Here is a 25,073-nt window from a genome sequence, read left to right on the forward strand (position 1 = left end):
TTGTATGTTCCTATTCTTTGCCCTTTTTCTTCTTGTGTTTGACTTTTCTTACTCGTTTTTGGAAGGTCTCATATCTTTGTTTGCCTTCTCCCCAGCCTTTTTCCCATTCCTTGTTTTATTTTTTCTCTGCCACTCGATATACTATTTGTTTATTTTTTTATGACCTGTCCCACCCCCTACCATTAGAATGTAAGAACCAGGAGGGTATGGATTTTTGTCATTTGTTCATTCTAATGTTTCTAGCATCTAGGACAGTGTTTGGGCACATAATAGGGCCCCCTAATTAATTATTCCATAACAACTTTTTATTATGTGAATAATAATCTTTTATCTGTTATTTGTTTTTCGCATATTTTTACCATGTTCGAACTTACTCTTTAGCTTTGTTTATGGTGAATTGGATGATACAGAATTTTTAATTTATTTTGGGGGCAGTGGTTTTAGGGCCACACCTGCAGCATATGGAAGTTCCCAGCCTAAGGGTTGAATCAGAGCTACTCCTGCTGGCCAAGCAACTTGGGATCCAAGCTGCATCTGCAACGTACACCACAGCTCATGGCAACGTCAGATCCTTAACCCACTGAGCGAGGCCAGGGATCAAACCTGCCTCCTCATGGATAGTAGGCAGATTCGTTTCTGTTGCGCCACAACAGGAACTCCCAGAATGTTTTAATTTAGATGAGGTCAAATCTCTCAGTTCTTTTACACATGGTTTTTATGTTCTACATTTTGCCTATCCCCCTCTCCTTTTTTAAACCTTCTCTTCCCTTCATCCACTTCTCCCACCTCCCACTTCTCACCTCTGGCAACCACCAGTCTGCTCTTTGTATCTGTGAGCTTTTTTTGTGTGTGTATTTGTTTGTTTTAAAGATTCCACATATAAAAGAGATCATAGGTACTTATCTTACTCTGACTTAATTCGCTTAGCACAGTGCTCATAAAGTCTATCCATGTTGTCACAGATGGCAAGATTTCATTCTCTTTTATGGCTATGTAATATTCCATTGTATATACACAGCAGTTTCTTTATCCATTCATCCATCTGTGAACATTTAGGTTTTTTTTCCCCTCTCTTGGCTTTTGTAAACAATGCTTCAGTGAACATAAGTGTACATATGTCTTTCCGAGTTGGGTTTTTATTTTCTTCAGATAAATACCCAGGAATAAAATTGCTGGATCATATAATTATATTTTTAACTTTTTGAGGAACCTCCATACTGTTTTCCCTAGTGGCTGCATCAATTTATATTCCTATCAGCAATATACAAGGGTTCCCTTTTCTCCACATTCTTGTTATTTCTTGTCTCTCTCTCTCTCTCTTTTTTTTTTTTTTTGTCATAAGGAGATTCGCAGGCCAGGGGTCCAGTTGGAGCTACAGCTGCTGGGATCTGAGCCACGTCTGCACCCTACACCATAGCTCATGGCAACGCCAGATCCTTAACCCACTGAGCGGGGCCAGGGATCGAACCTGCAACCTCATGGATCCTAGTTGGATTTGTTTCCACTGTGCCACAATGGGAACTCCTCTTGTCTTTTTTATAATAGCCATTCTAACAGGTATGAAGTGATATCTCATTATGGTTTTGGTTTGCATTTCCCTGATGATTAGTGATGTTAAGCATCTTTTCATGTGCTTGTTGGCCATCCATGTCTTCTTTGGAAAAATACCTAATCAGATCTTCTGCCCATTTTCTAATAAGTTTTTTTTTTTCTGCTATTGAATTGTACACACATTTAAATCACAATCAGAAGAAGGGAAAGCCAGTGAAAGACCGAGAAGGAAGGAATGAATAAGCACAAGTAAAAGAAGTAGACATGAGTAGTATCCTAGAAGTCAAAGAAAAGGGGTTTTAAAAGGGAGGCAGTAAGCCTTTGATTAAATATGGTGAATGGATCCATTCATAGTAAAAGATTATGAAAGATATAAGACCATAAAGACAAAGAGAATGAGGGTGGAAACTAATTTTAGAAATATAAAACAGGAGTTCCCGTTGTGGCGCAGTGGTTAACGAATCCGACTAGGAACCATGAGGTTGCGGGTTGGGTCCCTGGCCTTGCTCAGTGGGTTAACGATCCGGCGTTGCCGTGAGCTGTGGTGTAGGTTGCAGACGCGGCTCGGATCCTGCGTTGCTGTGGCTCTGGCGTAGGCCGGTGGCTACAGCTCCGATTCAACCCCTAGCCTGGGAACCTCCATATGCCACGGGAGCGGCCCAAGAAATAGCAAAAAGACAAAAAAAAAAAAGAAGAAGAAATATAAAACAGACATTTGATAAGAGATTTTGGAGGATGGGAGTTTTCTTTTGGGATGATGAAAATGATGGAACTAGATGGAGTTATGCAGTTGGTGGCTGCATAATATTTTGAGTATACTAAATGCTACTGAATTGTTCACTTTTACACCAGTATATATGTGAATTTAACCTCAAAAAAGATAGCCATATGCTAACTGTATAAAATTTAAGAACACCAGGGATAAAGAGAAGATTCTGAAAATTGCTAGACAGAAACAAAGAATCTCATACTGTATTAATCATAATAAACTAAATTACTATATAGCAATAAACCCTGAAATTTTAATGACTTAATTCAATGAACATTGAGTTTTTTCATTTGTGCTACATGTCCATGGTGAGGGAGAACACCCTGGCTCCATATTAGCCAGATTAGAGTCTAGGCTAATCTGAACACATGGTTTCCAGAATTTGGTTAGAAAGAAGTGTAGAAAAAGTCCTGCTGTCTTTTAAATGCTTTGACCCTGGTTAGAATTAGGCATATGGACCTTCCTTAGTGCCAGGGACAGTTTTCTGAAGTGCCCAGAAAGGACAGGTATATTCTCTCCTGTGCATATTGAAGAACAAGAGTCAGACTGGCATTAGACTTACCTTCCAGTTTGAAGCTACAAGACAGTAGAAAAATGTTTTAAAAATTCTGAAAGAAAAGTGTATCCTGTAGAATTATGTATCTGTCAGACATGAAGGTAGAACATTGCCATTTTCAGAAGGCAGAACACTTCTTCTGTCTACCCCTTATCAGGAAATTATCAGAGAATATGTTACACTAAAATAAGGGAATAAAACAGAAAGAGGAAGATTTGGAATGTGGGGGCAAGGAATTTTGTATAGGATACAGCTCAGACTGAAGCAGGAAGATTAAAGGGCTGGGAAAAGGAGACAGGGATGAATAATGTGATAGATTTCCTGGTATGTTTGAGCATTTTATGGTTTTATAAGAACTTGGACTGTGTTTCAGATAAATTTTTTAAAATTAGCAAAGCAAATGGAAACATTATAAGTTCAAAAAACACTGAATGATGTACGAGAAGAGAATTACATATTATATTACTCAGATATAAATAATAATCATAATATAAATACCAATTACAGATGGACAAAATATAACACTTATGAGGATGATAGTAGGATATGAGAGCTTACTCATCTATGAGAGATTGTCAGTAAATAATGTCTAAAATGGAAAAATTAAGAAATAGCAATATAGGAATTCCCGTGATGGCTCAGTGATGATGAAGCTGACTAGTATCCATGAAGGTGCAGGCTCAATCTCTGGCCTCTCTGAGTGGGTTAAAAGATGTGTAGGAGTTCCTGTCATGGCTCAGTGGTTAACAAACCCAACTAGTATCCATGAGGACTCAGGTTCGATCCCTGGCCTCGCTCAGTGGGCTAAGGATCTGGTGTTGCTGTGAGCTGTGGTGTAGGTTGCAGATGCAGCTCGGATCCTACATTGCTGTGGCCGTGGCTGTGGTGTAGGCCAGCAGGTACAGCTCTGATTCGACCCCTAGCTTGGGAACCTCCAAATGCCACCAGTGTGGCCCTAAAATATATATATATTTTAAAAAGCAATATATTATTTAGAAATGTAAATGTAAAGAGCCAAAGAAATGGCTAGAGATTAAAAAGTTGTTGCTTGTAGGAAGTGATTTTCAGGAATGGAATGGAGTAGGGCAGGTTACATTATATATCTTGAAGGACTAAGGCCCTTTAAAATTATCTGAATCTATTACTTTAACTTTTTTTTTTCAAAAAGGTTTAGGCAAACGGTGCCATATCCTGCAAAAACCCTAAATGAAATGAAAATCATGAAAAGGAGCTGTGGGTATTGGCAGATAGGAGGTTATAGTGATCTTGGAGTGGTTTCAGTGGTTGAATGATGGGTATAGACCAAGTTGAAGTGGATCAAAGAGTAGAAGAACAGGGAAATTATTTCACATGCTGTAAAAGTGTAAACTGAAAGAAACCAACCGACATAGAGGATCAATTAAGTGAAATAGATATATTATCCTCCTGAGTGAAAGGCAGAATATAAAAATCCAACTTTAAATAAACTATAAAGAAGCTGCATTATACATTTGCAAAGGATCCCCCATAAAATTTTGTTTTAATTTTAGTTTCTTTAAATAATTAGCTCTTCTGAACGGATTCATTTTACTTAAACATGTCATACAGGCATCCCTCCTAAATTGTATCAAAAGAGAAAAATAAACTGTTGGTATAACATTATTTCCTTTTTTTTTTCTTTTTGTCTCTTTAGGGCCTCACCCATGGCATATGGAAGTTCTCAGGCTAGGGGTCGAATTGAAGCTATAACTGTCAGCCTCCACCACAGCTACAGCGACTTGGAATCCAAGCCACACCTGTGACCTACATCACAGCTCACTGAAACGCCAGATCCTTAATCCACTGAGCGACGCCATGGGTCAAACCTGCATCCTCATGGATGCTAGTCAGCTTCGTTACCACTGAGCCACAATGGAAACTCCTATATTATTTCTTTATCTAAATTAAATACCTTCTCAGAATTCATTTGTTTCAACTAAATATCTTGATTTAAAGGGGATTGCTTTGTTTGTTCTGAGTTCTTTTTTAAAAGTTCTAGACTTTTAAAATAAGATGAAAAATAATGAAAACTGAAGGCAAATTTTCCCTTATCCTCAGATTTCTGCATTGACCTGATTATTCTATCATAGCTCAAGTTCTCTTAGTTCCCCTTCTAGGTTTAAGTTTTTGTTCACGCCTAGTCATGGGAGTAATGTTATCATCTTTAAATTTGGTCATGGAATGTGTTGTACTGCCCCGCTCGGGGAAATGCTTGCTTCTCAGTTTGGGCTTGGATAGTAACGTTTATTTTCTTTGGCAGAGAAGCTGATCGTCGAGGGGCATCTAACCAAAGTGGTAGAAGAAACAAAGCTTTCAAAAGGTTCGTTTTCTGTGGGATTTTTTGGTGGGTTTGACAACTTTTTTGGATAATGAAGGTTAGTGTACAAGGTCATGTATTTTAACATGAATTTATTTCTTATAGCTTACAAAATGGCAATCCAATAACAGTATCAGATAATAATATAAAACAGAAATCTCTTTTAAGAAGGATGTATTCATCAGAAAGTTTCTTTTTAAATGGGAGTGAGTGTGTGTGTGTGTGTGTGTGTGTGTGTGTGTATTGTAATGCTTGGAATAGGTTTCTTTGAGTATTAAAGATTTGTTGTGATCTCTGTCTTACTTCCAGCATTATTTTCAGCTTTTATCTCAAATTTTTAATCAAATTCAATCTAAGTTTTTTTTGAAACAGGTGGAAAATGCTTGCAGTTCTATTTTTGTGGTTATTCTGCTTTAATATTCCTAATGACACTTTTTAATGTTATCTTAATTGTTAACATCTCAATTTTTTATTTAAACAAAAGTGATTATGTAAACCTTCTTATATTTTATAACGAATAGTCCTGTAATTGTCTGAAGTGATTTATTTTGTTAATTCTTTTCTGTTATAACTGTCAGAGAAGAAAAGTGAGTTTTAAAGCAACATATTGTCAAGTCACTTTTATGTACGGGGAAATCAGGCAAATAAATTTAGTAATGTATGTTCATTATCATTCTAAGACTTTCATCAGAAGAACATACCAGTTTGAAATTTAAAACTAAATTCACATTTTGGTTAGTTAAAACAATGAGTGATAAAAGTTCACAATACTTGTCTTCATTACATTCTGTTTTATGAAGGTAACTGGATCCATTTGGCTTTTAAAAACATTTAAAAGGATAGTGTTATTTCAACTATCTGGTGGCTTCCATTTGGAGTTTTGTGCACGGCAGATGCCATATTTGGAGAAAGAATGCACAAAATATGCATCACTAATATTGTTCTGGCAAACAGGCATTGAATTTCAGAACAGTGAACTATTTTTAGGACATACGGCAATTTATTTCATCTTATTAAAGTGAGATGAGAACAGATTTTAAAATAGCTTTTACTTCACCACCTAAATACCTATTAAGATTAGTTGGTTTAGTAATAGCCAACACTTTGATGTGCAAATAGAGTCTTAGAAAAAAACCAGTGCTTCTTTTAGTTAAAGAAAAGTGTCTTGCTACCTTAGAGCTTCTATTTAACTCATTCTGAATTAGAATATATTTCCTTGAAATCATTATTAAAAAAGAAAATTTTATGATTTCCTTTTGAAATCTGGCTGTAAAGTAAATACTGAAAGGTTTAAGTACATGCTTTTTGACCTAGCAATTTCACTTCTGAGTTGTTATCTTAAGGAACAAATTGGACAAATGTACAAGGGCATTTGTTTCAGTGGTTTTTTTAAAAAGAAAACAAGCATCCAATAATAAGGGTATTTATTTAATAAATTATAGCAAGTAAGTCCATGAAAGTGAATAGAATACATCCCTTATTCATGAAAACACAGATATGTTTTACATACCCAAAGATTTGTCTATCAGCAGTTAGTTAACATTTTACTGGTATTTCTCACAGTTAGCATGCAGAGGTACACTAATCCTTGTAACAAATTAGATAGCCAAAATAAGTTATATTTTAAATACTTTTGATCTGGCTATAAAGTATTTTCTTTTGGGCTTTACTGGATTTTTTTTTTTTTTTTTTGCTTTTGTTGGAGATTTTGTAATGGGATTTTCTTTTTCTTTTCTTTTCTTTTTTTTCTTTTTTTTTTTTTTGTCATTTTGCCATTTCTTGGGCTGCTCCCGCAGCATATGGAGGTTCCCAGGCTAGGGGTCGAATTGGAGCTGTAGCCGCCAGCCTGCGCCAGAGCCACAGCAACACAGGATCTGAGCCGAGTCTGCAACCTACACCACAGCTCACGGCAATACCTGATCCTTAACCCACTGAGCAAGGCCAGGGATTGAACCCACAACCTCACGGTTCCTAGTCAGATTCGCTAACCACTACTCCACGACGGGAACTCCTGCAATGGGATTTTCTACCTTGAAAATACCAGTTGTTAGAAATTGCCAATTACCAACTAGTATGAATTTTAGTAGTATTTCCTCCAGATATTTTAGCTAATGTAAAATGTAATCATAAGTTGCATAAGCTTTTTCTTCAAGCCCTAATGACTTGCAGTCATTATATGTTTACAATAGATTCAGGGATGGAAGTAGAAAGAATATGGAGTAGGTCAATAGCAGCTTACAATTCCAGGTTCTACCAGTAGCTAGCTTTGTGCCCTCAGACAATTTACTTAGCTCTTTAAACCTCAGTTTCCTCATTTGTAGAATGGGATTGACAGTATTTAACTTACAGGATGTTGTAGGAATTTAATGAAATACTACTTACAATGCAGGAAACACTATTCTGTTGTCCAAGAATTGTTAGTTCTCCCCCCACCTCCAACTGATCCTTAACATTGCTTTCTTTGCAAGTAATGGTTCCAGGGTTGTAGGAAGTAATCTAAGGCCAGATGTTTGTTTTTTCCATCCAGCATTATGTCTGCTTGAAGATATGGTGAAGATCATCACTTTATTGTAGACTTCTCAGTTTGGGAATAGTTTTGGTATTGATGTTAGTAGCTATTCTTCCATTTATTTATTTATACTGTTGGTATATATATTTATTGATTAAGTACTGCAGAAAAAAATCAACTAGTAATGACTTTTTTAAGACTGGAGAGTTGGGTGCTGCTTCAAAGCTGAAGAGTAAATATCTTGAAAAGTAGACTCTAGCACTCATTTGTTGTGTCCTTTGTTTTCATCTTGAGTAGATTTGGTTTGCCTCCATAAGGCAGAGTATTAGGACACAATGATGGACATGACATGACTTGCTAAAAATTTGCCTTCTTACTCAAAGTAGAACTGTCTTTACTAATCCTCTTTTTGGAGCACCTACTGTATATATGAAATGCAGGTATAGCAGTTAACAAAATAGACAAAAATTACTGCCCTTATGGAACGTATATTCTTCTAAGATCTTAATGAAGGATTTGGTCCCACCTTAAGACAATTTTACCTTCTTGGCTACTACTCTAAATGTGATCAAAGTTCCTTCTAAGCCTGAGAATACTTTTGAAAATACATTCCTCTTGGTTTACCTCAATATTTTTATCATAAAATTGCCAAGGATATTAAAATTAGAAACGAGTCATTTTTGTCTTTTCCTTTTTGTTCCCACAGAGCAGTTTCTGTTCTATCTACATATAGATAAGATGCATTAATCTGCCTTATTTGAGACTGTAACTTGGTGATCAAAACTAGTACATTCAGAACTGTCAGACTGTAACACACTATGAGTGCACCAGAGGTCACAAATTAGATTCCCATGGGTCTCAGTGGTCAGTGACTTCAGTTCTAATCTAAGCTCCCTGTCTCTCAGCAGTTGGCCTTAGACTAGAAATGGCAGTGAGAAAAGAAGCAAAAGGCTTCTTGTGTTCATCACTCATTTCACAAGTTAAGCCACAAATTCTAGGGTATTCTTATATGGAATAACAGTAATAAGTTATATTTTAATGTTGTATTAAATGTTTTGACAGTGATGATTTACACATGTTTCTGATTACTTTCAAAATGGCAAATATCTCTTGATTTAGTTGATTATGAAAACAGTGTATGTTCACTCTAATTTTTCAATGTTTAACTCTGTGAAGTTAGAAAATAAATGTGTACCCCTACTTCCAGAAATGGTAATTGGCATATCTATTGTAGGATCCTTCTAGACTTGAATAAAGGTATACAGTAAAAAATTCATAGCTAGGAGTTCCCATTGTAGCTCAGCAGTAATGAACCTGACTAGCATCCATGAGAACGCAGGTTCAATCCTTAGCCTCACTCAGTGGGTTAAGGATCTGGAATTGCCGTGAGCTGTGGTGTAGGTCACAGATGCAGCTTGGATCTGGCGTTGTTGTGGCTCTGGCCAGCAGTTGCAGCTCCCATTCGATCCCTAGCCTAGGAACTTTCACATGCCGCAGGTCAGCCCTTAAAAAAAAAAATCATAGCGAGATGTGTAGCTATTTTCAATCTAAATGGAAGTCATACAGTTTAACAGACTTTATTTTTACTTAATAGTAGTAAATATATCTTGACCATCCTTATGTATATATGCTATACTATATATTGCCTTATTATTTCCTTAGGAAAAATACAAGAAGTGGATATGCACATTTAATTTTTGATATGGATTACCACAAACAGCATAGTCAGGTTCATAACATTATAAAAATAATCATATGCTTAGTGCATTTATAATCTCACTAAGGAAACTAGATATATGTACACACAGAGAATGATATAAAATAAAACATGATTAATTGCAAAAAAAAAAGTCCCAAGAAGATATAATAAGGAGCAAAATGCTGGAGAAATGAAGACTTCCTTAGAGGTAATAGGACTTAGACAGTATCTTACAGAATGAATAGGCTAAGTAGAGAGAATGTCCTTGAATTCAGGGAAATAGTAACTCAAGCAAAGAGTTGCAGGCCATGATGAGCTGGAATGCCTCAGAGCTGTAAAGAGGCTGACGAGATTGAAGCAGAGCTCATGAGAGAAGTAATGCAGGGCCAGGTTATGGCTAAACTCCGAGGTGTAAAGCTTGGCTGAGGCCTTGTGATGGCCAAGGTCTTAAGGAGAATGGGGAGATGCTGGAGGACAATGGCCAGAGGAGTGACCATCTCTTTAAGTGCTGTCTTAATGCATGGCATAGTATATACAGATGTGCCATTGCAGATGAGGATCTATGGCCTGACTCTAATTAACTGCCAGTCATCTTTAATTAATTGTTAGCCTTGTATTTAGGATTTTTGAGAGCAGTTCATTGAAAGTCAGGCTTAGGATATCTTCATCGGATCAGGCGGCACACCATTTACAAATAAATAACTTCAAAACTTTATTTTGAGGTTTTCTCTTGTGGTTCAGGTACAGTTGTATTTTCTTTAGATATAAATGGCTGTAATTTTCTTGTTTTAAATGTTACTTTGATAGAAAATAATGGTGAATTTTGAAAGAGTTTTTATTATGAATGTGAATATTACTAAGGCAACCTAACTGGTGTTTTTATATAATAGAATCATTTCCTTTCATTGTTTTCATACAATGCCCACATTGTCCTGGCCATTTTACAGTATCTGTTGCAGTTCTCTGAGTACTTTAGCATAGCTTGCTTCATTTTTGTTCCCAATTGGCCAGTGGACAGTCTTGAACAAAAGCCCCACCCCTCTGCACAGGAGTCATGATCCACATTATAATTTTATGTGAGCTTCATGTAACAACCATCATTCCATTTTGGACTGGAATGGTAAAGAAGTAAGAGATTCAGTGACCTCAGTTAATTTTAAAAGTATTTTGCATAGCAGTAGATTTAGAGCACACACAGCCTAAAGCACTTTTATTGATATAAGCGATTTCAATTGTAATGAGATTCTGCTTTTATCTTTTTCCTAATTAGAAAACCAGGCAAGAGCAAAGGAATCTGATTTATCAGATACTTTGAGTCCAAGCAAGGAGAAAAGTAGTGACGACACTACGGGTGAGTTTTAACCAGATGTTTATAAATTTGCAGATATTTTTGTTACCTACAAAGCAGTTTAAATACGAAGGTTAGTGTGGGTGGAGATGTCGGTTTGTGTTTGGAGTAGAAAGGAAATCACTTCCTTGAATCTTGGATAAATTTTTAAAGTACTTTCAATGTTCCAAATTATAGCTGTATAAATTTCAGTTTTTTATTTTGATAGTGAAAACTCGTTGATACAGAGCTTACTGTTCATAATTATCTTTTCTCCCCTCCTTATAGACGCCCAAATGGATGAGCAAGATCTAAATGAACCCCTTGCTAAAGTGTCCCTATTAAAAGGTACTTTATTAACATGTTTTTATGACACTTTAAATCAGGGCATCAGATTCACTCTTTGCCACAAAATCAATTCCATGTATTATATGAAGTTTTAATCTTTAGTTAAAAGATTAAGATAGGTTCTCTAAAGTGGCAGAAACTAAAATTTAGAATGTTAATGTTGGTGCCAGTGCTTTAAAGAAAAACATTTAAATTGTAAAATAATCTGTATCAATCAAAGTTATATGAAGGGCAAAGCAATAACTGATAGAATATGAAATGCAGCTGTGTTTTTTTTTTCTGTTTACCTTGATGTCTCTGATAGAAACTTATTACCACTTTTAGTGTAAATTAGAAAGAGATAAAAATATTAACTTTCCTGAAAGAACCACCTGTTCTTTGCTCTGTTATTATACGGTAGCAGTTGTAAATTTCTTCATTTTCTGGTGCGCCTCATCCTCCAATAATATCTCCAAATTCTTAGGTCTCTTCTGGAAATTTTGACTGAGATTAAGATGAGCATATAATAAACTCTTTCACTTGTCTAATTTCTCACTAAGAAGTACATTTATTTCTTGATATTTACTTGTTTAGAATGAAAAGGGTAGGAACTAAATTAGCATTAATGCCTTGACATGGCTTATTGATGAACTTGTGATTATCAGCATTTGGTCTCTTTTATAATTACCTTATTGTACACAAGAAAAGTTTACATATAAATTCAGCTAAGTAGTTTAAGCATTTTGGTAACAGTGGACCAGTACCAGGCAACTCTCTGAAATCAGCAGTAAAAGCAGCCTTTGGAGGTTTCTTTGTATAGAAATGCCTTTACTTTTAGCTGGGCTATTCAGGGATCTCCCAACCCAGACTCTAAGTTTTGGATTACATAGGGAAGCCGTAGTTTCACGCTGCATGGCCTTGCTGCTGTCCTAGTTATATAATGATTGAGATTGGAGGTGGTTAACAAAAGATTACACAGATTCTTTTAGAGTTCCTTTGTCTGGGCATCATGGCGTTCTCTTTTCTTCCCCCTGCCTTCTGAAGCTCACATGGCTCTTTGAGCCACCTTTGATTGGATTTCCTTACCAAGGGAAACCCTGCACATTACTGGCCCAGGCAACCAATTGCCAACCTATTTTTTTTTTAATATATTTTTTTTCCTTTTTAGGGCCGCACCTGTGGCATATGGCAGTTCCCAGGCTAGGGGTTGAATTGGAGCTGCAGCTGGGGCCTATGCCACAGCCGTGGCAATGCCAGATCCCAACCACATCTGTGGCTTATGCTGTAGCTTGCAGCAATGCGGAATCCTTAACCCACTGAGCAGCGCCAGGGATCGAACCCACATCCTCACAGACTCTATGTCGGGTTCTTAACCCACTGAGCCACAATGTGAACTCCTTGCCAACCTATTTTAAGTATGACCGTAGTTTGTACCCAGTACTCTTACTGATCTGCACTCTTCTCAGGTGGACTTTGGTGTGGATGAGACATGCTTTTTTTCTAGTGTTTTAATAATAAAGATAAGTTAATGTTTGTACAGTCCAGAAATTTCATCTTGGAGCATTTCTGATTCTTCTCAGAAATGTAATACTATTAATATATAAAATGCTGTTAATGATAAAAATTTCAGAACCTTGGGCCTTTATGAAAACATAGAGAAACAAGAGGGAAGATTAATGAGTAATGAACATCTGTAATTTAAAAAGTAGCTGCTCTTACGGCTTTTTCCTATAGAAATCGCCACAAAATCTTTTTTTTTTTTTTTTTTTAAGATAGCACCCAGGACATAATGGAAGTTCCCAGGCTAGGGTTTGAATTGGAGCTGCAGCTTCCGTCTTACACCACAGCCACAGCAACGCAGGATCCAAACCACATGTGCGACCTACACCACATCCTAACCCCCTGAGCAAGGCCAGGGATTCAACGATCATCCTCGTGGATACTAGTTGGGTTTGTTACCACTGAGCCACAACGGAACTCCTTCACGAAATCTTTTCAGCAGCCAAATCCAGATTGATTTATAAGTAGTGTTTATGATTGTGTTAATTATATTCAACTATTAGAGTGCTTTTGTCATTTTCTTATGTGTCAGTCTGCTTTAGATTTTATTTTTATCCTTGCCTACCACGATGCCAGATGTTTGGTAAAACTCAGATATTAGTTGAATAACTTAATAATAGACCTCTTACATCAAATTTATAAAATCATAAGAGCATTAGGAAAGTGACACACTTTAGCCAAGAAGCTAAGAGTGAAAGAGCTCTGGGTTCAATCCCAGATCTGCCTTTTATTTGTAATAAATTCCTTGGGCAAGTTGCTTAACCCCTCTGTGCTTCTGGGTTTGTTATTGTTGTTGTTAGTTTGAGGAAAAGAGACTTCATAGGATTATTGTGAGGATTAAATGAATCAGTGCAAATAGATCACTTACTATTGTGTTGGGAACATAACATGTTAAACCCCATAATGAAGATACTAGTAATAATGATGGTGATGGTGATTGACAAAAGCAGATATCCATTAAAGGTTAACTTTTCATTAATTGAATAAGATTGTGGGATTAAAAAAAAAATTTCCTACTTTATCTTTTAAGGAAAAGCTGTTGTTGGTTGTGGATCTTTTCCAGTTAATAATGTATTTATTTGTTTGTTTGCCAGATGTCAAGACAAATTTTTTTTTTAATCCTTGAGTACAACCAGGAGAGCCTAACTTATATCTGTAAAAGTGCCCATGATGTAGGCTGGGGAATCAGACTCAAAGAAAAGGTTACAAAAGGGGAAGTTGTGGGAGAGAAAGAGATCAGAAAACACAAAGTGTGTGTGGAGGAAGGGTGGGTATACAAATGCTACTAGTAATTGCTTGGGGTGCTCTTGGTGAAAATGGGTTAGTTTCTCTAACCTTGCTTTTAGTTAACGTGACAAAAACAGAACCCCAAAACTTTGCTTACATTTCTATATGATTGCCAACTTTTGTTTGTTTGTTTTTATGTCTGTACCTGCAGCATATGGAAGTTCCCAGGCCAATGACTGAACCCTAGCTGGAGCTGCAACCTACACTGGATCTTTTTTAACCCACTGTACCAGGCCCAGGATTAAACCTGTCCCTCCTCAGCAACCTGAGCCGCTACAGTTGGATTAATCTTAACCCACTGAGCCATGGCGGAAGTTTCCTTTTTAAAAAAAAAAAAAATTAGTCTTTATTTAGAAGTATGATGTGCTACCCTTCATGTTAGTCATCTAGGATTAGGAAAATAATCTAAAGTAGATTGAACATTTACCATGATGAAATGATGTTAGCAGTAGTAATTTTTCCTGAAATATCAATTATTTTCAACCAATGTATGGCACTTTTTTTTTTTTTTTTGGCTGTGCCTATGGCACACAAAAATTCCCAGGCCAGGGATCAAACCCCTGCGCCATAGCAGTGACAACACAACACTGGGTCTTTAACAACTAGGCCACCAAGGAACTCCTGTGCCACTTTGCAAGGGAAATAAAGCTGTGGTTTGATCCACAAGTTTATTTTATATGCTTGAAATCATTTCTTAAAAAAAAAGAAAACTGGAATTCAGTCTAAGAAATATCTAAATGCAAGTTTGCTCTATTTAGGGAACTGTGCCAGAGACGCCAGTGGTTTCAAAGTCTGATAAGACTGTCCTTGGGGTGTGAGGAGTTTCTAATCAAATTGGTGATAGAAGAAACATGATAAGCTATTTTTTGGTGGTTGTTGCCATTAGGAGTTCAAGAAAAAGAATGTCCACATTTTATATTTGTTTCTTTTTGTTTATCTTAGAAGATGGGGAAGGAAGGCACTTCATGGAAGAAGTATCATTTGAGATGACCCTGGAAATGTGTATACCACATATGACTTAATCTCTGACCAGGAACTGAATCTGGTCGAGATTCTCGATCCAACTGCCAACTTACAGAATGTATAAAGAACTAGAGACATAGTCTAAATGATGTAGTAGAAAAACAATTTGATGTTTTTTGTTTTCAGGGTTTTTCCTTTTTTCTTTTTTTGGGGGGGGGGGCGGGGGGCTGTGCTTACGGCATATGGAAGTTCCCCAGCCAAGGATTGAACCTGTGCCACAGCAGCAACCTGAGCCACAGCAAGTGACAGCACCGGATCCTCAACCCACTAGGCCACCAGGGAACTCTACAATGTGATGTTTTTAGTTTGGCACTTGCTGAACAGGAAGGTTTCCGGTAGGTTCTGATTTGCCTGAAACCATTGTATTAAACCCACTGTCTCCAAATAGCTATTAGAAGTTTTTTGTTTCATGTGCAAAGGTGTCCTAGTTTTGTATTGTCACCTAAGGAACTAGCAACGCAGTTGTAAGTGTAAGACAGAAACTAGGACTAGAAAGTCATTTTCATTTGTGACATTTATTGACCCAAGAGTTGCAAAGATAAGACCCATGAGGAAGCTACATTCTTAAGGAGGAAGGAGACATGTTGCTAGTGTGTGTAATAAGTATAAATGGGTCTGATGGAAACTTTGGAGAGCACAGCTGTTTTTCTGGCCAGGGGCAGGGATGGAGTGGAGCATTAGTTAGGATGGGCTTCCCAAATAAGCTGGTTAAAGATCAGCTAGAGAACACCAAGAGGAAAAGGGGAGCCATACATTTCTTTTCTTTTTTTTTTTTTTTTTGTCTTTTTGGGCCACACCTGCGGCATATGGAGGTTCCCAGGCTAGGGGTCTAATTGGAGCTGTAGCCGCCAGCCTACGCCAGAGCCACAGCAACGCGGGATCCGAGCTGCGTCTGCAACCTACACCACAGCTCACAGCAACGCCAGATCCTTAACCCACTGAGTGAGGCCAGGGATCAAACCCGCAACCTCATGGTTCCTAGTTGGATTCGTTTCCACTGTGCCATGACAGGAACGCCCATACATTTCTTTAAAATCATACCGACGTTTACAAATAGGAATACTGTTTAAAGTTGAAATAACAGGAAGTTCCCTTGTGACACAGCGGATTAAGGATCCCACGTTGCCATAGCTGTGGCGCAGGTCACAATGCTGGTGCGGGTTTATTCTCTGGCCTAAAAATTTCCATGTGCCATGGGTGCAGCCAAAAAAAGTAGGAATAACATCTCTCAGCTGAAAAGTGTAGTGCAGCACAGTCTGTGTGGGGCAGATGTGGAGAAAGATAAGACTTGGTCAGAAAGAGGGTAATAACTAGGAATTCTCTGCAAAGGAATAGACTGTGATAGCAGGAGGTGTTGATAGAGAAAGAGAACAGTGGAAAGAACAAAGGCGCCAACTCAAGATCCAGTTGTCAAGAAGGAACCCAGCTGGTCAGATGTAATGGCAAAGGGCTGAGAATTGACAGTAAGAGGCTACTGCCAAAGTTAAATTCATAGGCTGCCACCTAGGACTATGTCATGTGACTGCACATACAACAAGAAAGTGGTTTTCCTCCATTGTGAAGGTTCTCATCAACCAAGCCTGCAACTAAACTACCAAACTTTACAAAGGAGGGGGTAGTAGTAGAGAGAGAATGGCACCCATCTGGCCAGCTGCCTCTGCCAGATCACTTCTGTCACTTGATGACATAACAGATTTTATGACTACACCAGCCTTCAACAGACATGCATGTGCAAAATAGAATTTAGGAAGAAATATTTTGATTTGGCCCTATACCAAGTAGTTTAGAGTATCTCACTCCCATTTGGTCAGAATTTAAGTTAAATCTCCAGACATACGTCTGAAGAAATGGTAGCACGAAATTGTATTTAGGGTATCATGTATTCTGTGTGCTGGGGCTGGCTCTTCAGTGAGTCTTGTGTGGTAAAGCCATCTTTATAGAAGTTAGCCTTCCTCTGAGAAAAGCTGGTCCCTGGCCTAGACTATACATGAGGCACTTCTAAAGACACCATTTGTGTGAAAGGGAAAACAGGTTCTATTAATTTTTTCACCTCATCGTAGTTCCTAAAAAACATTTATTTCCTTTTGACTTGCACACTTAAATAAAATGGGTGTTTATTTATTTAGCTCAGTAAGGCTTTCATTTACCTTCATCTAAACCCTTTCCACCAATACTCATCATGAGACTCTTCCCAAGCGTCTGAAGTAGATTGATACAAAAAGTCCCTTTTTGATTTCCTGCTCCAATCGTCCCATGTTTGAACAGTGGGAGCCGTGTATGTCTTTTTTTGTTTGTTTTGTTTTGTTTTTTTGTTTGTTTTTTCTTCCCATTTATTTATTTATTTATTTTGTCTTTTTGCCACTTCTTGGGCCGCTCCCATGGCATATGGAGGTTCCCAGGCTAGGGGTCTAATTGGAGCTGTAGCCGCCAGCCTACACCAGAGCCACAGCAACGCGGGATCCGAGCTGCATCTGCAACCTACACCACGGCTTGCGGCAACACCGGATCGTTAACCACTGAGCGAGGCCAGGGACCGAACCCGCAACCTCATCGTTCCTAGTCGGATTCGTTAACCACTGTGCCACAACGGGAACTCCCCTGTATGTCTTTTTGACATGACCCAGTCATTCTTTGAGCCCTTTCTTACTTTGTGACACAAAAGGATGTTCTACATTCATCTTGTACTCTCCTGGCTTTAGCCATGAAATCAGCCATTTCTCCACAGAGTTCTAGTTTTTTAAATGGAGAATGATATTTAGAAACCAAGATCTAAGTATATGGTGTGCTTATTGATTTTATACCCACTTAGTGAACGAAGTTAAGAAAGAAATGTATGGAGTTCCCATCGTGGCACAGCGGAAATGAATCCAACTAGGAACCATGAGGTTGGGGTTTGATCCCTGGCCTCACTCAGTGCGTTAAGGATCTGACGTTGCGTTGCCGTGAGCTGTGGTGTAAGTCGCAGATGCAGCTCGGATCTGGTGTTGCTGTGGCTGTGGTATAGGCCAGCAGCTATAGCTCCGATTAAACCCCTAGCCTGGGAACCTCCATATGCCGCAGGTGAGGCCCTAAAAAGACAAAAAAAGACCAAAAGAAAAAGTTAAAGAAATGTAAAAAAAAAAAAAGAAAGAAAGAAAGAAATGTATGTATACATGTATGTACATACCCAGCCTCACGTATCTATATTTATTTCTGTATCTATATTTTTTATACATTCAAATCTATTAGAGTTCATCCTCTAATATATACCTTATACCACAGAATTAATTCTGGCTTCCCTATTTCCATATCTATAATTCTCTTCTCTAGTAGTGAACTGGCTCCCTTTATCCACAATATATTTATTTTTTAAATCATTTTTAGAATATACAGAAAGTAGTTACATAATTACTAGCCAATGCTTCTGTGGAAAAGAAGCCTATGTAGAGATTTGTTTTCTCTTGTTTATCAGATTATTAACATGGAACAATAGTTCTCACCGTGGGGCAGTTTTACATAATATAACAGCATTTTTGGTTGTTAAAACTGAGTAACTACTATCGGCATCTAGCGAGTAGAAACCTGTGAACCTACTAAACACACCACAATCCACAGGTCAGTCCCAAATACTTAGCCCAAATTGTTACAAATGCTAAGGTTAAAACCAACCTAACATATAAGTAGGGAAATATCTACTGAAAGATTTTATGTAGATTTTTTTGCCAAGCAACTTGGAAAATAAGATAAAGGCATCATAGTACTTCCTGCTTTAATACTTTAAAAAATTAAGGACATTGTCCTACATAAAGACAAATCCAGAGCTCAGCCCATTGCAGACTGCAGTGTGTGGTGTTGAAAGAAAAGTTTTGTGCTTACTGTGACAGTACTTCTGTCGCTGGAAAATATGTGTGTGTGTGTGTGTCTGTCTGTCTGTCTCTCTCTCTGTCTCTTTCCATGCTTCACCCTTACTAAGACTGTTTCAAGGAACAATTGATAGATTGACTAAAACAGATGAACCCAGAGTCAGAATTCTTTGACAGGGAACATGAGATATAAGAATGAAAACATGTTTATAACATCTAAGACCTACTGTGATTGCATTGTGAAATGTTATTCTTAGCTCTTTTTTGATGGATTGCAGTTTTTATACCTGAGCTGTCTGTAAACCAAAGTAATAGTCAAGTAGAATGGACTAGAAGAGCATGGCCTACCTGATGATATATTTATTTTAACAATGTTAAGTAGCAGAAAGTTTTAATATAATGAAAGATGAGTAGAGTGACTAGAGAGAAAAGAGATTAGGGGAGAGGTCATATTTGAGATGTAATGCTGGCTTGGTTTTATTTTGATTAAATCACTTAGGTTAGATAATTTAATAATTTAGCAAATATTTATTTGTTATTCATGTAATGTTGAGGAAACAGTGATGACAGAGTGAGCACAGTGGAGCTTTTGGTTAGTTTTTATTTTATATTCTACAACTAGGGAAATCATGCTAAAATTTTTTTTTGAAGAAAAATTTCTGTTTTTCCATTTCCAGTTAAGCTCCAAGTGAAAATTTTCTGACTTGTTATCAAAAAATTTCAAAATTGATAAAGAAGTATAACATTAGGCCCATATAAGAGTTCCCGCTGTGACACGGTGGGTTAAGAATCTGACTGCAGCAGTTCAGATCACTCTTGAGGCGTGGGTTCAATCCCCAGCCTGGCATAGTGGGTTAAGGATCCAGCTTTGTCACAGCTGCAGCTCAGATTCAATCCCTCACTGGGGAACTTCCATATGCCACAGGTGTGGCCATCAAAATAAAACAAAACAGGAGTTCCTATTGTGGCACAGTGGTTAACAAATCCGACTAGGAACAATAAGGTTGCGGGTTCGGTCCCTGCCCTTGCTCAGTAGGTTAAGGATCTGGCGTTGCCGTGAGCTGTGGTGTGGGTCGCAATGCGGCTTGGATCCTGCGTTGCTGTGACTCTGGTGTAGGCCAGTGGCTACAGCTCCGATTGGACCCATATGCCGCGGGAACAGCCCTAGAAAAGGCAAAAAGACAAAAAAAACAAAACAAAATATTATGCCTTAAATTTCAGGCCTTGCATATTAGTCTTATATAAGTGAAAACATATAATTTAATATGTATTAATATATATTTTATAGTGCCACTGACATGAATTACTAATAATGTATTTAACTGTATTTTTTCTCTGGGGAAAAATGACTAAAATGCTTAATATAATTTACTTCTAAATTGTATTAAACTTAGTTGTGCTCTGTTGTTAACTATGCATGTCTAAACATGAAAGAGATTGCTAATCTTTGGTTGTAGAGATTTTAGTGTGATACTAACTCTTGCTTTTAAAATAAACATATTTTTGTCAGATGACTTGCAGGGTGCTCAGTCAGAAATTGAGGCAAAACAAGAAATTCAGCATCTTCGCAAGGAATTGATTGAAGCCCAGGAACTAGCTAGAGCAAGTAAACAAAAATGCTTTGAACTTCAAGGTGAGATCAAGATTACTTTGATTCTTAAGGGAATGTGGAAGCAACAAGATATAACTGAATGGCCCCAAACATGAAGTCCAGAGGCATGGTCTCTTGATCCAAATCCACAACTTTATTAGATATGTGATCTTGGGACATTACTTAACCTCTCTGAGGTTAACCTTATGCTTCAGATCAGTAAAGTGGGGAGAGTTACAGTTGCTCTACTCCTTTGTGAAGATCATGAAAGACTCATGCCAGTGAAAAGATCTTAATGGTTAATTATATATTAAGGACAACAAAAGGAAAGAAAATAATATATATAAACTTCTAAGTTTTAGTTATATCTGATATTAACTACTCAATATAAGACAAGGGAGATTTATATTCCCTGTGATTTTATAGTGTATACTTCAGTAAGTAGGAAGAACCAGGCAAGGTTAAGGTATAGAATCTTCTGATGTCCCAACCACTTTCTTTTGTAGAGGCTCGCTTATTTATAGTGCCATAGGCCAGTTAGACGCTGTGCTATTCCCTAGAGCTTACATTTCTGTATTGTTCACAGTAACTGCCTAGTTGCAGTCAATTAGTAGCTTACAAAGTCTTAGAATGAGGAGAAAGTTAATGGTGCAAGGAGTCCTCGGGTTCTCTAAAAAGGCTTTTCTGACCAGGAGGAAGATTCACATCCCATGGGGATCTGTGAGCTTCCTGGCAGTAAGTACTTACTATGTGCTTGGCAGTGAACATGAGAATTTAGGTCTGTTTTTCAAATGTAAGCTCAAAATGCTGATTAACAACTGTCAAAAATGCTTCTCAAGCAGAGAATAGCACATATTATCTTGGTGATACAAGGTCTAGAAAACTCTGCTACTCAGTTGAATACATTTATGACTTACTAGTGTTTTATGCTCCTAAAATCTTTAAACTATCCAACTGCTAATACTGATAATACTTACTGCCTAACCTTTGTTTCTTTCAATGAGCTTTAGAAGAGAATTGCTTAGAAATTTCCAGCTGCTCAATTCTGAATACTTTAATTAAATCACAAAATTAGATATACTGTGCTTTATTTTTAGCTCTTTTGGAAGAAGAAAGAAAAGCCTACCGAAATCAAGTTGAGGAATCCAATAAACAAATACAGGTTCTTCAAGGTATGGAACATTCTGAGGCTATTTGGGATTATTATTGTTTGTTTGTTTGTAATGATTCAAAAGGAATGGAAATAAAGAATGCAAAGTGTTCCCATTTTTTCTTGGCTTTGAATCTTCCCTAGAATCTGAGACTATAACTGGGTTCTTGGTGGGCTTTTTTTTTTTTTTTTTTTTAAAGGGAAGATTCCCTAGTATTCCCAGTAGTGGACGCTTGGGTGGAAAGAACAGGGGTGAAGGTACAGATTTGGTAAGAGTGTCATTTTTGGGTTATATAGTGACTTACTATAGAGGAGGCCTTCAGACAGGCAGTCAGTTTGAATAGCTCTGTGCATCTGCACTTAGCCCGTTGGTAGCATTATTTCTAATGCTCATAAACACACTTGCATTGCAACAAAAATTAATTTATCACATGGAACAGAACAATGGTCCCTGACTGCCTTCATTGGTAAAGGCTGCTCTTCATAACCACCATTTTGCTGTCTCTTTGTATGGGCTGTCATAGGGTAATTACAGAAATGACCTGAAAGACCCCTCCCTACATGTCAAGGGTTTTCTTCAAACTGGAGTTCCTCATACTTTGAGGCTCTAATTGTGAGATACTCTGGGAGAGGTCTTTCCCATGATGTTGTAAAATTCGTAAAGTAAAATTAATTTGCCTTCATGGTCACAGAAGAAACCAATGTAATTTAAAATTTTTAGTTTGAGAGGTAGGATAAGAAGAAATTAAGTAGATAGATAATCTCCGTTAAGAAAAAATGGGAAGTCATTATGTGAGGCCTATGATATTTACCCTAAAACATCCCATAGAAAAAAGTCTTTCTTTTCTTATTTTTGAGCAGGCCATTTAAGTTATTTAATTGTTTTTAATTGTATTCTGGTCAAACAAGAATTTCTGAGATAGGAAAGCTCTTTACCCTCTTATTATAGTTTAATGCCATTATCCATTATTTTATATAAATCTAGTTCGAATCTATGTTTCCATCATCTACTGTGTATGGGCAGTTATCTCTAAAGGTTCTATGACATTGTGCTTCCCCTTTGTCTTAAAGCTGTCTTACGTAGGCATCAGTGAGTGCCCCCTAGTGCCAGCATCTATATTTCAGAGTTTTATCCACAGTCATGTTATCCCTGGGCCATTGTGTCTTTTCAGATTTTTAACCAGTAAGCTCTTAATGCTTCCTACAAACTTAAAAGGTCTAATATTTTCCTTAATGTTTATGAGGCAACCCCCTCCTCTTCTAGTCTTAAATCCCCCTAATTAATTTTCTGCCTATAATTTTCTTGATTAGGCAGTATTCATTAATGTTATTAATTCATTAACTCAACGAATAGTTATTGATGATTTACTCTTCTAGTATTGAGGATAGCATGCATGAGATGCACAATCTAGTGGAAAAGGAAAAGGAAATAAATATACAATGTGACGTTCAGTAAGGACAGAATAAAGAGTTAGAAAATGACGGGGCTATTTCTAGATAAGCTATCAGAAAAGGCTTCTTGACATTTGAATAGAAAATGGAATCAAGACCATCAAAGGTTTTTCTAATGCGTACCATCTGACCAAGCAATTCCATGTCTAGGAATTCACCCTGAGGAAAAAAAAAATCACAGTTGCATTATAAGGAGTATTGTCTGTAGAAATTTAAAACAGAACAGTTTAAAATGTTTAAAATAAAGAATTAGTCAAAAAAGTTAGAGTATAACTATTTTTTGGTTACCAAAAAGTATTTATCACAAACAGGAATTAGAACACTATGTATACATTACAGTCCTTCCTTATTTTTGTTTTTATCTGTGTATAAATGCATAGAAAAAAATCTAGGAGAGTAAGTACCAAATGTTAGAAGCAATATTCTCTGTGTGAGAAAAATAAAGATCATTTTGTGTGTTTTTTTTCCTTCTCTTTGTATTTCTGTATTTTGACATTTTCTGCATTAAACATGAATTGTTTATATACAGTTTAATCAAAAGCAACAAACAGCTCTGATAGCCTGGGCTGTGCAATAACTACAATCCCATATGGGCTGTTCTTTTATTCCTAATTGCTATGGACTAAGAAAATGACAGGGAAATATACTTTTATAGCCCAACTGCAGAGGTTACACATCAATATTGAGAATCTCCGGGAGGAGAAGGACAGTGAAATTACAAGCACTCGAGATGAGTTGCTTAGTGCCCGAGATGAGATTTTACTCCTTCACCAAGCAGCAAAAAAGGCTGCCTCTGAGCGGGACACTGACATTGCTTCTTTACAAGAAGAGCTTAAGAAGGTGCGAACCGAGCTTGAGCGGTGGCGGAAAGCAGCATCTGAATATGAGAAAGAGATCACCAGTCTGCAGAATAGTTTTCAGCTTCGATGTCAACAATGTGAGGACCAACAGAGAGAAGAAGCAACTAGGCTACGAGGTGAGAAATGTATTTTACCTAAAACTCTTAACTCTTGACAATGATAACTTTATATCTTATACAAAATAACCATTCAGGCTAATTTTCTCTTTGATAACAATTGGTTGTATAAAGCAGTGTTTTTGTATTGGGGCTAGAAACATTCCTCAGGTGTATGAGCTCTACAATAAATTGAAATTTTTTCTAATTATGCCTTTTACTTAAATACTATCAAAAATTATTTGTCTTATAAAAGTGAAGTGGGTGGATGGACCTAGAGATAATCATACTAAGTGAAGAAAGAGAAAGGCAGATATCATATAGATATCGTTTATATGTGGAATCTAATAAAAAATGATACAAAAGAACTTTTTTACAAAATAAAAACAGACTCACAGATTTCAAAATCAAACTTACGGTTACCAAAGAGGAAACATGACAAGGAGGGATAAATTAGGAGTTTGAGATTAATATATATACACTACTATGTATAGAATAGATAACTAACAAGGACCTACTAGTACAGAAGAAGAAAATATACTCAATATTCTGTAATAACCTATATGAGAAAAGAATCTGAGAAAGTATAGATATATGTATTAACTGACTGACTTTGCTGTACACTGAAACTGACACAACATTGTAAGTCAACTATACTCCAATAAAAATTTTTTTTACAAAGTGAAGTGGGGGAAAAAATATTACTGAGGTTCAAGGTGTTGGGAATTTCTCTGAGGTATAACTGCAAAGTAACAGGAATTGAAAAATGGTCATATAAAATATACGTTAAGGGGGAAAAAAGTAGTTATGTTCCTGTATTAACAGATGTGTTTTGGGACTACTTTAGGTGAACTAGAGAAGTTGAGAAAGGAATGGAATGTATTGGAAACCGAATGCCGTTCTCTAAGAAAGGAAAATGTTTTGCTATCATCAGAACTACAGCGGCAAGAAAAAGAATTGCACAAGTATGCAAGAACTCTTTTTTAGTTTCAGAATATTTCTTTATCTTAAATTTTCATCTAAATTAAATTTAATTTTGATACTTAAATAGGTTTTGGAACAAAATATTTAGCCAGGCTATTTTTGGCTATTTGGCAGATTAACTATGTTAAATGACTACCTCAGCATTTTTTTCTGCCA

General features: G+C 37.0%; 1 protein-coding gene across 30 annotated transcripts in view; it reads left to right on the forward strand.

Annotated features, from left to right (window-relative positions):
- The window catches only part of SLMAP (sarcolemma associated protein), a 149,268-nt gene that overhangs the window by 110,134 nt on the left and 14,061 nt on the right, over positions 1-25,073 (forward strand). For 20 of the 30 annotated variants that reach the window (XM_047777595.1, XM_047777567.1, XM_047777630.1 and 17 more), the window contains 7 exons: positions 5,155-5,214; positions 10,690-10,770; positions 11,035-11,094; positions 20,296-20,418; positions 21,474-21,548; positions 23,634-23,954; positions 24,781-24,898. In XM_047777595.1, coding sequence (XP_047633551.1) covers positions 5,155-5,214; positions 10,690-10,770; positions 11,035-11,094; positions 20,296-20,418; positions 21,474-21,548; positions 23,634-23,954; positions 24,781-24,898 — 838 coding nt within the window. The remainder of the gene's footprint in view (positions 1-5,154; positions 5,215-10,689; positions 10,771-11,034; positions 11,095-20,295; positions 20,419-21,473; positions 21,549-23,633; positions 23,955-24,780; positions 24,899-25,073) is intronic. The other 10 variants (XM_047777734.1, XM_047777715.1, XM_047777743.1 and 7 more) reach the window with 1 other exon arrangement.

The sequence above is a fragment of the Phacochoerus africanus genome, chromosome 1 (genome assembly GCF_016906955.1).
Source record: "Phacochoerus africanus isolate WHEZ1 chromosome 1, ROS_Pafr_v1, whole genome shotgun sequence".
NCBI lineage: Eukaryota > Metazoa > Chordata > Mammalia > Artiodactyla > Suidae > Phacochoerus > Phacochoerus africanus.